Genomic DNA, 15,320 nt, shown 5'->3' on the forward strand with positions numbered 1-15,320 from the left:
TAGTTTTAAAAAGAAATAGTGCAAAATTTTAGGGGACTCCAGCTACACTGTATCGGTTCAGAGGTTAGCGAGAACCATCGGATTATTGGGAGTTGAAAAAACATATAGCCAATGAGCTTAAAATTTTTCCCAGAAGGATAATACTTGTTATAACTTTTGTTGTGACCTTTTTTTAGAATCCATATGTCTATCCTTGGAGCTATCGTCACAAGTTCGCCACGCAAATAAATATTCGTGAATGTCCCGTTATCATTGGCCAATAATATTCACAGGTTTTCTATTGAGAAATTAGCCGAGACGTGACCAAAATATCATTACAGGAGCGAAGCTTTTTACAAGTCTTTCTACTCCTGTCTGTACTTCTCTTTATATCGATAATTTATGATACATTCCTCCATTTTGCAATATTTTATGCAAAATAGTGACATTATTAGTATTTCTAACTTTTAACTTCTTTTTATTTATGTAGTATTTTATAACTTAAAATTTCAGATTATGTATAGTTTATTTATTTTAAGGCATCTTTTTTAGTATAGAATTAATATTATTTGTGATGCTTGGGTGGATGTTTTAATCCTTGTTTAGTCACAGTACAGTATGGCTGGATCCCAGCTGAGTTTAGGATATACTTTATAGTTCAGTTTACAAGTTAAGTTATAATAAGGAACTCTGAGGGGACAACAAGACCTAGTAATAGAATCATAAATATAAACTAAACTGTTAGAATTGTCTACATACTATTGGATACATTTAATAGAATAATTACAAAAATTATAGTATTACCAGTTAAAGAAAAATGCTAGAATATTAATTCGCAGGATGTTTATAACGATTCATTAGGGTCGGACCTTGTAGTGATTCCAATTGGTCTAACTTATTAAGGGATTCTATTGTTTGCATACTACAACCCTTTGATAACAAGACTTTGTCTTGCAGTCCCCCTGAAAAAATGTATCAAATGTGTATCAACTAGCTGAAGTTTTAAAACATGAAATCTATGGATCTTTTGTATGAAAAAGTAACTGATATATTTCTACAAAATCCCATCAATAAACCTAATCCTTTGTTTACGTGTGTTATGTGTGATCGAGTCTTTTTGTTTGCTTGCAATTTTTGTGTAAAATTTTGGCAGGAAATTTGATTGATCAGAATTATTTTGAAATTTGAGCTTTGCACTCGACACGTATTATTGACAAATACACAAATACATGTGAATTTGTCAAATAAAAGAGAGAAAGGAAGAAAGAAATATTTTTAAATTTGATTTATAACGGACTTCACAAAGAAAAATTTTGTTTGCAAGCTTGCCCCCCCCCCCAAAAAAAAAAAAATATATATATATAAAATCTGACTGTACAAGGTGGCCGGACTGACTGTGTCCTACGTTAATTTGCAGGGATGTTATTTATTGGACTTAATTATGTTTCGGAAATGAATTTTGAGAGCTTATGCAATCCCCATGAAATAAACAACCCAAAAATATATTTTTATAAATGTTCTTTTCCCTTTTTATCTGAATGTAACATTATCCTAATACCGTGAATTTATGAAAACTTACACCAAAGGATTTTGCATTACGAAAACTCAACATGTATCTGTTGATAAGCAAATAAACTATAAGAAAGGCAACGTAATATATACAAAGTGATAAAAAAAGTAACAAGTTAAAATAAGATTTCAGGTTGCTTTGTTAAAATCTAATTTAAATTAACATTTAAACACAACTTAGATACCAAATTTTATCTATGTACATAATAGAGAAAATACATAAGCATATTTGATGAAAAAAAGTTTTTGAGAAGGGAAAACTATAATATAGTGTAACCCTTAAGGGTAGGGGATATTTTGCATTCTCCTTAGTAGGACCCCCTGATAAAATAATTAGGCTAAGTTTACTTATTCCTTTATGTCAGCAAAATCTTGAATCGATGCCGACCTTTTTTTACACAGAAGAATTGCATCTCATTTACACAGAAGAAATTTGCTCAGGGGTCAAAATAAAAAAAAAATGCCGAAAAAGTAAAAACTAGCTGTAAACACAAACTAAGACTGAGAAAAGGGATTTCATATCCAAGAATTGCAATATTTTGGTTTGAGGATGAATTACAAAACGGGTAAAAAGGGAAAACGTAAGGTTTGTGATTAATAAGACAAAATTTTCCAGCTGTTTTATACCAATTTACAAAAGAATAAAACAAAATTTATGTTACATAAAATGATCCAAAAGATTTTTACTGAACATTTTAAAAAGAAAAAAATGACATTCTTAAATGCACTTTGTTTTGCTTTTTTGATGTTTTTTTTCGCTTGACATTGCAAAATGCAAGTTTATATGAGTAGACATATTTTTTCAATGATTTCTTTAGGATAAGCAAAGTAAGGCCCAAAAACTAAAGACAGGGATAAGGGAACTGAAGATATTATTGATTGTCCATAAAAATGTTTTAATTTTGTATGCAAGTAAATCACGAAAAAAATTCTACACTAACAGTTGCTTTTCTACATATTAATAAACAATGACATTCATGAAGCTTTTTATATTGCCAATAAAAATGGGTTTAATTAAAAAAAGGGACTATTCCAATATGACGTCATTCAGGATACTTTGGTCAATCAAAAGTTTTTAAATTATCCTCTTTTTTAAAAGAAGCAATATAAAGAGCTTCGACATCTATAAAATTAAAAATACAACAATCCAAAAGAACAATTAGTTACATTAATGTTTTATTTAGAGAAAAGAGAGATGCTAAGAAATTTCCTATATATCTCCTATCTATCTCCCAGCTTTAAAAGCTTCCTTACTCGCTTTCAGTGACATGGCTCATTTTTCATTCTATACCATGTCACATCAGCTACAGGACAGTGAAACATATTCGTAAAAATAGTTGAACAGAAAAAGGCTCAAAGTAGTTAGCTAAAGTTTGACAATGATATATTAAATTAAAAATTAAATAAAATTACTCTGTATAAAGCTGAATTAATATAAGACAACTGATATCTGTATTGTTAAACCTTTTTTTATAATAATTATCCCTTCATATAGAAAGGACCCAGAAACTTTTCTTTTTTAAAGTTTGAGGAAGTTTTCTGAATAGAGAGGTGCATAGGGAAGGTATATAATGTGATGTCAAAAGATCTATATCATAGGCCTGAAATGATGAACACAGTTGAAAAAAATACAATAAAATTTGGATTTAGAAAAAAAATATTTGTCTATTTTAAATGCTTAAAATTTTTCCTTCCGTCGTTATGTAATTCCTTAGCAATAAACAAAAAAAGGTATATTTTGTATGGACAAATTATTCAATTTTAAATTTCCATATTTTTCCCAGTGTGAAGATCTTATGCATGATTTAAAAATTGTGGGGAAGAATGATAGTATGATAGTTTGTCAAGTAATGGTTGCTAATAATGGTATTCAAATAAGGTTGACACACACTTATTTACACATTTGTACCCTGTCAAAACTGTAGAATTATATCAACATGCTATTTTAATGGTTATTATCAACTACATGGCTTTAAACAAAGTAGCCATGGGTGACATTTTAAAGACATGATTTTAAATGAACAAGCATCATTCGGCAATATTTATGTTATTTATTTAAAGAAGTTATAACTAATAATTGATATAATATCAACAAAAATGTATTTCTATTTCAATTAAACTACAGGTTATTATTCAATTTAATACAATTTTTACAGGGTAATTTAATCTCCTAGTACACCTGAAGAAAAAATATTTGTAATGCAATTATCTTTTATACATATTAGTAAAGTGTAATATTTTTACTATTATAGGCCCAGCCTTCTCCTTTAAATATCTTCCCCCACGTGCATTCCCCCCAATAACTGCGTTGTCATTTGTCAACTTGTCATTAGACTGCATAAAATAATGCAAAATTTTCTCTCGGTTTCTGTCGACTTTTTACTGTTAAATATGCCATAATATGAAATTATAAATCTAAGCTTATATTAATATAAAAAAGAACCAAATTAATAAGGCACATATTGATGAATTTCGCTGAAATGTGTTGTATTACTCTTTTAATATAAATTTTAATGCTTAGGAAAAGTTTTAAATCAAAAAAATAAATGTTAAAAATCAGCGAAAACGTATGTACACTAAGATGTCAATTTGTTGGTATAAATATTGATAAAACCTGTAGAAAATTGGCTAAAGAGCCCCCTCGTCATAGTATCACAAAAGAAAGTGATATTTAAATCTATTTTCATGTCAAGATGTCTCAAAATTGCCAGGATGTTACATATTCACCAGCTGTTTAGGAGAAAAAAAAGTTTTTCTACAGAGATTAACATCCAATTTTGAAAGAAAAGGATCTCTTGTTTTAGTACAAATTTACATGTTAAAATGTGATTTACTTGCTTTGAATATAATTTAGAAATTCACGGGACCTTGTAAGCCCAATTTTATGTCTACAAGTACTTGTAAACTGTCATTGTAGGCAAAGTTAAGACAATTTGTGCCAATCAGGACATTTTCTTATTCAAATTATTTAGAACGGTGCTGAACAATGCGTATTTAGCTAGATTTTTATTTTGACGATCTTTCAAATTTCAAAACCATATTTTGCTGATTAATATACGACTTCGAGAAAAGAACAACCCTTTCGGCTGTTAGGGTTCTGAGTAGCCCTCAGGGTAAGGCACAAGAAAAAAATCTATCTCCCTTTTTTCAATTTATAATGAGAGGGAGGGTTCAGTGCTAGATTATTAACATTACAAGCAATCCGATTTTCAAACATTAAAAAATTTTTTAAAAAATAATTTATCTTTATTGTTCTATCCCCATATCCCTGGAAAAAAATTCGTGAGGGGAAAATTTATTATATGAAGTCACAGTTAAAAGTGTAACGCAGGCACAAGGATGTGACACATGAAGAAAATTTTAAATCATGCAAACAATTTTCTAAAAAATTTCTATGGAATCATAGAAAAAACTGCAATCATTTATCAATCTCTAAAATGACTGGAGGTGCAAGTGTGAAATTGTATTTATGTAATGCATGCCCAGAAAGATCTCGTAAACGGGTACATATATGAGTTGTAAAATTATATGAGAGTTTAATATTGGTTTAGTGCAAGTTTTAGGTTAGTTTGCATTAACAACCTACTAACAGATATAGACTAAGAATTATTCCTCTTTTTATAAAATAAAGAATAATAGTTATTTATGGAATTGAATTATAAACAGCTTCCCGCGGAAATAAAAATGTAAAATTATAAGATTTAAACCATTTTTTTAGCCCCAAGATGCCGATGATGCTAGAAATAATTTTTCAGTATGGCTGAGAACCGGTTCTAATCCACCGGATATTTATCGGTTTCGAAGCTATACTAAAAATGTATTCTCTCAACAAAAAAGCATGATTTATCTTGAGATGCTATATCCTTATTGCTGGATAAAAAGTATAAAGTGACAAATCATGAAGAAATCATGAAATGACCATTACTCGGTCAAATTTGGATTACTCTCACTTGCAAGCCACTGGAAAATTTTGGTGTCACGTTATTTAGCTTAGCACTCTTTTTATGCTTTTTATATAAGGATAAATATTTAGAAAAAGGTATAATAAAATCATTAGTTTTGTATTATAGTTTTCTTTTTTTTGCATACTAATTAGATTTTTAAAGTGCATTAGGGTATTAGAAAATGTTTAACTACAAATATCTATGATATTTTTTTTCATTTTTAGGGAAGATTTTATCTTTATTATATGTATATCAATAGACTTATTTTTACTTTAGATAATAGAAGTAAATAAGTAACTTTTTAACTACTAAATCTCCATTATTTAACAGCAAAATTTCAATACTTAAATTATCTGAAGAATATTTCTTGTATAATTATATCAAGAATAATGAACAGTTTAGGATTGTTTATTTTAAGTCTTGAATGTAAGATTTAAAAGATAATTTAATTGTAAATTAAAGTCTGAAAGAATATTGTCATGCATGGCATTCTTTCAGAAATGACATTTTTTCAAAGTAATATTTCTTTACTGTAGCAAGATGAAGGTCGCTATGTTATTTGTTTATAGTGTGTGTGAGTGTGTATGTGGGTGTGTGAGTGTGTGTGTGTGTGTGAGTGCCTAATTAATGTGGACAGAACAATAACTTCTCAAGTCATATTATTGTCAGCTTATGCGCGCAAGCATTATCAATGAAAAGCAGGGATACAGAGATTATAAATACACTTAGAGGCCCTTAGAATTAAGTAAAAGTTTTTTTTTAAATCTATTTTAACATTAGGCGGTGCTAGTTTCGTAAAACATGACATTGCTATTGCGAGGGTGGTGGTACCCTCTCTATAAAATAGGCTTAACCTACTTAGGACCCATGAAAAGATGCACTGTAAAGGAGAACCTATATGTTGAGCTTTTCGCGAGATCCTTCAGCACAAACAGACACTGAGATCGTGTTACTTTTATATAAGAATAACTAAACTTTGATTAAATCTTTCCTATTTGCACAAAAGAATGAATTAAATCTTTTATCTACTAATATTTTAATTTACCTGGCAAGTTACTTTATTTTTTTGTTTATACATAAAAATATTTTACTTTTAATCATTAATTTGAATATACCTTAATTCCTGTTCATAATTGACAGAAAATTATAATTTGACCTTCTTTCTTTTATTTTATGTTTTAAAACGTACATTTTTGTATGTTTTTATAGCCTAAAATGTTTTTTTCTTAAATTATGTTCTAAAATGTTTGTAATATTAAATGTGGGAAAAAATGTTGCAACACAGGTTAAGTGTTGATTAAAAGTATGAAGTTTTTAATTGTTTCAACACATTCACTTTTACTCCTGCCATTCTTTCCATACCAAAATTAATTAGGAAGTTGTAGAAAGTTTAATTAAAACAAATGCGTGTTAAATCAATTTAAAGTCTATTTTTATAAAGACAAAATCAACAAAATAGTATAATTTAAGTTCTATATAGGATAGGCAAGGATAAAAAGGGATAAGACAATGGACGATAAATTGATGTAATTACCCAAAAATGTAAACGAAATTAACTTTTCTATGTAGATATACATTATTGATTGAAATGTATGAATTATGATAGTTAATCAACTAACTAATCAAAGTTTAAACTAATAAGGATATTTAAATTTTGTAAGCTAACTAATAAGATAACGTTATTACAAACAAAACTCTGGGTACAATTAATTATGTAATTAACAGCTTAATGTCCCCTCCCTTCTTTAAGGATTGGGGAATAAATGTTAAATTAATCTTCCCCCATAAATGAATTCAACTGGTGTTAGGAATAGTAAGAACTTACCCTGTCAAGAATATTTCCAGAGGGGCAATACTGAGCTCCATGTTTATAATCCATAGCCAGCTCAATATGGATACAGCACTCCCCAAAGGCTCTATCCTGCGGGGAGCAGAGGACAGGTATGGTGGAGGTCAGGGTTAGGTTGGCCGCCTCGCCACCCTCCTCAACAATCAGCGGACTGCCGGAGGTCACAACAAGCCCGGCAAAGAAAGGTTCACTTATCTAAAATAAAATATATTTATAAAAATTTCAGAATCGCTTTAAGGAAATTAGATTAAAATTAATAATAATTGTGCGCATTTTTATTATTTATGATAAAATTAACTAATATGCAGTGAAATTGCACTGTCATAAATTTAATTTATTAATATAATAAGCAAAAAGGAAAATAATTATCAGCCACCAAATTACGGCTGCTAGCACAGATTTTTTAGATTTATCTTATAGAATTAATAATCCATGAAGTTATGACAACAGTATGTCAAATCATTTATATATTATTAGAAGCAAAACTTCTCTTTAATTCATTATGTCTGTACGTTCATCGTTCTGTTTAACTATCGGGAAATGGAGTCACTCAGTTGATTTTTTAAAGAATGTCTGTCTTTTGATAACTTTATAAAAATTCTAAAAATTTTATCGATGATTCTCTTAACTTTATTTCAATTATCCATAGTTTTACTACTTACTTGACTCTGCTGCTTTGGAAAGTGACATTCTTATTAAATTTCATTACAGATTAGTAGATTTCTTTGATTGATAAATGCTTTGATCAAATTTTCCTTGAAACTTTTTCAAACCATTTAACTCATAAAAAGAAAGTTGATCCAATCATGTTGGTGAAATTAGATGTAAACAAGGCATTTAGAACAAATTGAGCTTAAATTTGCCTTATTTCTACTAAAACTATGATCAAAAAGCAAACTACTTCTTTATGTGATTGTAGGAAGCAAAGCTCGTCCGCTTCTGCTTTACAGAAAATTCTTATGAAGCGTTTCGTGAAAATAATCCTCTACTCTATAACTCATTGCAACGTCTGTCTTTATGTATGTTATTGTTTTTTTTACAACAACAATATATTTCATAGTTTGACTTCGAGTGTGATTAATTTCCGCTGGATAACAAACCGGTTCTAAGCCTTAATATAAACTCATTTATCACATCCTGTTTTGTTGGCCCGATGTAACATGTAACAGAGATTAAATCTATTATTCATCATTTTACTATCCTCGGAAAACTCTGTATAAATTTGTTTTACTCACCTTTTTAGCTGTTTTAGCACCGACAACTGTATGTGTCCCAACAGACTCACAATGGATCTAAAATAAATCAAGCAATAAGATAATTAAAATACGATTCTGTTTTGCCCATCGTTAAAGTCTTTTAAGTTAAAATCTTTATGATACAAAATTAGCTTTTTTCACAATTAAAAATTTAGGTGAGTACTTTTATGGATGATTGCTATCGTGAGGGTGAAGGGGCCCTCCCCCACAATAGTTATGATCTTTCCTTGGACCCATAAGAAGCTTTAATGTAAAGGTGAACCAAATCGGCCCTGCGTTAGAGAGTTCTTATGTTACACAGAGATAGACGGAAATACATCCTATTACGTTAATATATAAGCCTTTATAACTACATATTATTCAGGAAAATTATGGGAAATAAACTTACAATTGTGCCAGGTCTCCAATGTTTCTGTGGAAGCTGGCTGGACAGTTTAGCCGAGGCCAGGAAGGTATCAGTAAGGACCAGCTCATCATTAACATACCAGGCAACCTCCAGCTCGATGCTGGTGGGCTCCAGCACGTGCTCCAACATCGGGGTGCACTGCATGATGATCTCGGACTGCAGCTTGTCCGTTGTTTGGGTCAATACAATGTCCTCCATTTGCACGGTGACTGAAAAAAAAAATATTTTTTTATTTTATTTGTAATCTTCAAAGTATTCAAAATAGTTTTGATAAAAGATTACAGTTTGACTGGAGATGGGTAAAAGCAGTCATAAAAATACATTATTAAGATTTGATTAAATGTCAGAGGTAATTATCTTTTTTGGTGAATTTGATTTTTCTGAAGGTACCAGATTGCGTGGCATAAAAATAAGGTCATTACGGGTATCAGCAAAAACTCTAATTGTTTTATAAAAAGGTCACTCCATAATCAGCGCAGCAATTACAAGACACTTATGATGAAATGCATTCATATTTCTGTACAGTTTTTAAAAAAGGAAAATTAGGGATTATTTAGTAAAGTAAAATTAAAAGGAGCTTCTTTGGTAATTTTTTCAATTTTGAAAATTTGAGTACTATGAACTCTGGCCGCAGCGCTCGGCTCCCTAGCCTGCCTAGCCGCAGCGCTCGGCCCCCTTGCCTGCCTAGCAACAGCGCTCGGCTCCCTAGCCCATAACCCAACCTAACCTAAAATAGTTGTTCGCTCTAGGGGGGGGGGAGGGTGGGGAGGGGTACTCAAATTTTCAAAATTAAAAAAAAATTAAGAGGATAACGCCGTACAATTATACTTTTTGGATTAACTTGCGTTTCAATGGACAAAACAGTATTAGAGTAGCTTATAATTCTAGTGAAATTATAGAATCATTAATGGCCACTTAATGCAAACTTTTTATCACATAAAATATTGAAAATCGAGTTTTTGTACTCCAATGATAATTGATAAAAATTGGTTAGGTACCTATTCTTGCCATCTCTAAACTTTTATTTTTAAACGCTTAAAGTGTAATGATTCTCTTACTATGTCTAAAAAGCACTCTATAAAATTAATAATAAAAGATTCTAAAAATGCCCTTCTGTTTTTATTTAACTGTTGATATGCACATATGTATGTGTCCTTGTTCTTTAAAAGTTCTATACAAAAATTTCCCTAAAATAGATATCAATTTGCCAAGAGAGGAAAAAACCTTTAACCTCAATGAAAGTGCACGAAGATAAAACTGGTGTCACTTCATTTTTACACGAGGCACCAGATTAACTATATTGGATATTAATATTGTAGATTTTTTTAAAGGTTAATTTTGTAATTTATTGAAAAGCTGTATTAAAAAATTCGAAGATTTTTTCTTTTTTTGAAGATTATTTTTTAAAGTAAAATCTAAACCTAATCTTTTTGGGAATTACGACCTTATCTTTTACATATAAAACAATGTTTATAGTAACTCAAAACATCCATTTTTTATTATTTGCAGGTTTTTTTTACAAAATCAAATGGATGGGATGATAAGTAGTAGTGAATGAACACCGATACAATTTTGCAAAGACTTTGAAATTAAGAGCATATTATTTGCATATGTGACATTAAGAGATCACTCTCTATTTCTATCATACATATTTTATTCAATTTTCTCTTTAACTGAAAATAAAGGTTGATGATCAAGGGCGTGCGCTAGAGGTCTCAATATCCCGAGTGAGGTTTCAATCATCTCTATTTACGACACTATAGAGTAATTGATGAAGTGTCGACTCGCTTTCTGGGAGGTGTCTGGTTCGAGTCTGGACCAACCCTCGTCATTCTGGCGACTTATTGCTGCCAAGTTACATGCGTGACATCAATTGCATGAGATGTGGAAATAACCTAGGTCCATAAACAGGGGGCAACTCATTACTTTGAACAGGACTTCCAGACAAAGGTCGTGCAATTAAAATGTTGGTTGCCTGTAACATGGCTACTTTACACCGTATTTATAAGACGCGGAGTATGCTTCAAGGTGCGTGGGCTAGAACACAAAGATGGTTTGATACAAGATATTGTTCAAATTTAACTTTATTTTTTATAAAATAGTAACTAAATATTTAACTAAATATTCTTTAGAATAATGCATTAATTTGTGTACCGTTCTGAAGATGAAAACTAATATATTTTGAAAAAGTTTCTTTAGAAAATAAACTAAAATTTACAATAGAATAAACTGTATATAAGAAAAGCCAGCACACCCTTTATTATAAATATAAAATGATTATTTTTTTTGAACTTTTACCATCACGAATCTTGTGTTGAAATGGTTGAAATAGAAATTGTATTTTCCAATTGATCAGAGATCTACATTTGTCTTATGAACAAAGAGTAACTCAAGCAAAGACTTTACATTTAATAAATCGACTGATTCACCATAACTGTAGTCTTATGTTTATATAATAACATCATAAAATATTGACGTTGTTCCTAATGCTACTAGCAAGAGAAAAATACTCGTATGATCATATAACACAATTAATACTTTGATAAAAAGATTGTGCAATCAAAGTGGTGTTGAAAATATAATTGACAAACGCACACATGCACATTCCATTACTAAGAATATTACAGTATTTTACTAATTGATGATTCTTTAGCAATTACTTATTGAACGTATTGAATGTATATAAAAGCTCTGAAACTCAAAGATTACATCGTGTATGAACATCAGGCATAAATACATTTTAAAAATTAAACAAATCGTAAAGAATAATACTACCTAGTTATATTCTTGTATTCTTGTAGTGGTGCTACTCTAAAATTTTCTATGGTTTTTATATCACTTTGAGTTATATATTTACCCTTTTTCTTCTTTTTCATCCTTATATTTATCACAGTTTCTCCTTTTACTCTCCCTCCTCATTCTTTTTCTATTCATTCTCTTTCATTTTCTATTATTTTCCTTTTATTGTCCAATGACCTATCCCTGCCTCCATGAGTTGTATCTATAGTTTGATGGTATTGAGTCTGCACGAGTTTTCACGCGTTTGCCCTTCATAAAGCACTGGTTAGACTGTCCCGAAATTGACTAGATCTTTCCATTTTTATTATATAACAATTTATCTGCCATTCAGAAATGTTTCTCAAAATTTTGCTTATAATTTTTTTTTAAATAAAACTTTTTTCAATGCAATTTTTTGAATAAATTTGCATTTCATGACATTCTAGTAAACAATACATGTACAATGTATTTTTATGGGCGTTAAGACAAACCCAATACACAGTTGAGGACTTTTTCACCTTCAAAATGTTAGATAATAAGATTTCTCGAAATAACTTCTTTTTCATAATGAAATATTATAAGAAATCATGTTTCATGACTTTAGATTTAGTTTTAATTTCAGAAAACTTGAAAGAAAAGCTGTCAGAAATTTTAAAAAACTGCTCAAACTTTAGAATTTATTTTCTTTTTTGCTCAAGGTAAGGGTGTTTCATGCTTCACACCCTTCTGATAAAACCCTGTGCACGCAACTGCATAGCAAGTTGTATAAAAATTGGAGTTTTTGTTGTGCGAATCTTTTACATCTAGGAAATTGATTTTTGTTCTGAATTACGAAAAGAAATCAAGACATTAGACATTGCTAACAATTATAAAGTTGCTTCGCATTTGAATCTATTCTAATAATATATTGAAGTGAATCAAATGTGAGCAAAATATAGGTCCTTATTTAGTTTAGTTGCTCATTAAAAATATTTACAGACTAAATATAACTTTATAATTCATATTTGAATTTACAAAAGCTCCACAGTGGGATCTTTTGAAAAAAATCGGGACATCCAAAAAATCTAAAATCGACTTTTATCTATCCTAGGACCTAATAATGGCTGTAAGTAGACAGCTAGAAAAGAAATTTTTTTAAAAATATTAATTTTTTGCGGGTTTATGCCATTTTTAAAAAAGGTAGTGAAAAATTTCTTTTCAGTTTTAATGATTTTCCAGATATTTTTACACAATTTTTTCAAAGCAACAAAAATTACATTTATGTTCATCTTATGAAAAAAAAAATTTATTGAGGTACTTTTCAGATACCTGTACCAATGTCTAATTAAAGAAAAAATTTTAAAAAATATTTTTTTGGTGGTGTAAATTGACATTTTGTGAGAAAATTTCACCAAAAATATTAAGATTTTTAACCCCAAAAAATCAGTTTTCTCCATTTTACCCAAAAACGGACAGGAGGCCCCGGGTTTTGCAATAATAATATCAATATACAACATGTATTGTGTATAAAACAGTTTTCACAACCTGGGGCCTCTTGTCCGTTTTTGAGTAATTGAGCATTTTACATTGCATGGTTTGAACAATTTCGTTCTTGTTAATTTCAAATTTTCCCCCGTTAGAGGGGAAAGGAGTCATTTTAGAGCCCAAAGTCATCTCTGCAATATTTTTAAACTTTTTGAGGCGGATCTTTCTTTACTTCTGCATCATTTGCCTCTGGCGAACCGTTTCGCCGTTATTTGCCGCCGTTGGCGTGATTTTTAACAATTTTTGCCGTTCTCGCGGTTTTAATGGACATTTAAGGGATAAAGGAGTTAAATAAAGATGACTTATTAATACTTTTATTTTAGCAATTAAATTTGCTAAATTTCATGTGTTCTAAAAAAAATTGTAGTTCTAACTGGTTTTGGCCCAGCAGAAATTCAAATCTGGAGATTAATTATAATATTGCAAAAACATTATATACGCATCAGAGAGAGAGAGAAATGTACGCTTGAGAGAGAATATAATTTAAGTAATTATGTTTATATTTTTATACAAACTTTAAATGAAGATAGCTAGACTTAGAATAAAGGTATTAACACAAAATCAAAAGTGTTTTGAAAATTATGTTATTGTTGTTTATATCTGTAAAAAAAATATTTGAAAACATGTCTTATAAGTGTCCTATTTTACTTATACTGGACCTACCTAAAAATGCCGGGACTCGAACTGGGTGCACCTGACGATATATTCTTGTTCACAAACATTGTTTGCATTAAAGAAATATTTAAATAGACGTTGATTTTGTTAAAATATTCCTATCCTAACTAAAGTTATGAAGATTTATAGATTTTTTAAAAATAGGGTAGCTTCGCTCCTCCAAAACAGCAAGACGTACTTACCAAATGCACATTAGAAGTTAACAGAGGCAAAATTTAAGTTATTTCCGAGTTAAAGCAAAAGAAATTACATCATTTCTTCAAATACAAGCTTATTTATTGAAGTTTACTTTTGTCTACTCTAAATGTCCCGTTTTTTGGCAAAAGATCCCACTGTGAGCTCAAAACTTTTTATTATAGATTATTCTTTTAAAATATTTCCAAGAATTTTAAATGACTGATGAAAATTCCTAAGACACCATGTGTGTTCTATAAAGCTTAGGCTATATTTATATGCCTGAAACTAATGTTTCATATGATGTCGTTTCTATTGAATTATTCTGTTATGTTGAATGAATTTAAATATATGAAATATTTTTATTTTGCAATCTCTACTCGCTAATCTGCTTTTAAAAATTAAGGTTAAAAATGTGATGATTTCGACTTGATTTTAGATGAATTTTGAACCTTTTAAGAAATAAAAGTGTCAAACTTTAGTATTAATTTTAAGTGGAATGAATGAATATCAAAAGTTTGTTGTTCGACCACACTGCAACATAAAGACCAAACAAATTTGTGCTCCAGTCAAAATTTAGAACAAATAAACCCCCCATATTTGAACAAATGAGTATATTTAGTTTGTGTGTGTGTGTGATTATAAGTGTGTGAGGCAAAGCAATGATCTAAAGGGATAAGACAATGGCCGATAAATTAATATATATCCCCATTGGTAATACACAAAATTACCCCTTCAGTTGTTAAGCCCAGGAATAAGAAAACTTTTTTATAATACTTTGGGGACTATCGTAATAAATAGCTAAATTTCTCCTGCCTCCCTAGGGGTAAAGCCTAAAACTCAAAATCTATCAATCCTGTTTGAAGTATATTTATATTGTAACGAAATACAATGACAAGCTAAAATCAAAATGATTAATAGAAGAGAAAAAAAAATAAAGACGATGGAGGTAAAAAATTTGTGCTACAGGTGCCATATCACTACTCCAGATATAAAAATTGTAATTCTGGGTATTTGATTTGATACCTCTGAGCTCACACTTCATACCATAATTACACACACACATACACACAAACACTTACACACACACAAACATACACTCACACATACATACACACAAACATACACTCACACATACATACACACAAACACTTACACACACATAC

At 30.0% G+C, this 15,320-nt stretch overlaps 1 protein-coding gene across 1 annotated transcript in view; it reads right to left on the minus strand.

Annotated features, from left to right (window-relative positions):
- LOC145316538 (uncharacterized) overlaps positions 1-15,320 on the minus strand; it is a 249,816-nt gene that overhangs the window by 142,024 nt on the left and 92,472 nt on the right. The window contains exons 7-9 of the mRNA XM_080157114.1: positions 8,986-9,212; positions 8,577-8,633; positions 7,318-7,536 (exon numbers count right to left, since the gene is read on the minus strand). Coding sequence (XP_080013240.1) covers positions 7,318-7,536; positions 8,577-8,633; positions 8,986-9,212 — 503 coding nt within the window. The remainder of the gene's footprint in view (positions 1-7,317; positions 7,537-8,576; positions 8,634-8,985; positions 9,213-15,320) is intronic.

This window comes from Acartia tonsa, chromosome 1 (assembly GCF_053477335.1).
Source record: "Acartia tonsa isolate MP-2025a chromosome 1, ASM5347733v1, whole genome shotgun sequence".
NCBI lineage: Eukaryota > Metazoa > Arthropoda > Copepoda > Calanoida > Acartiidae > Acartia > Acartia tonsa.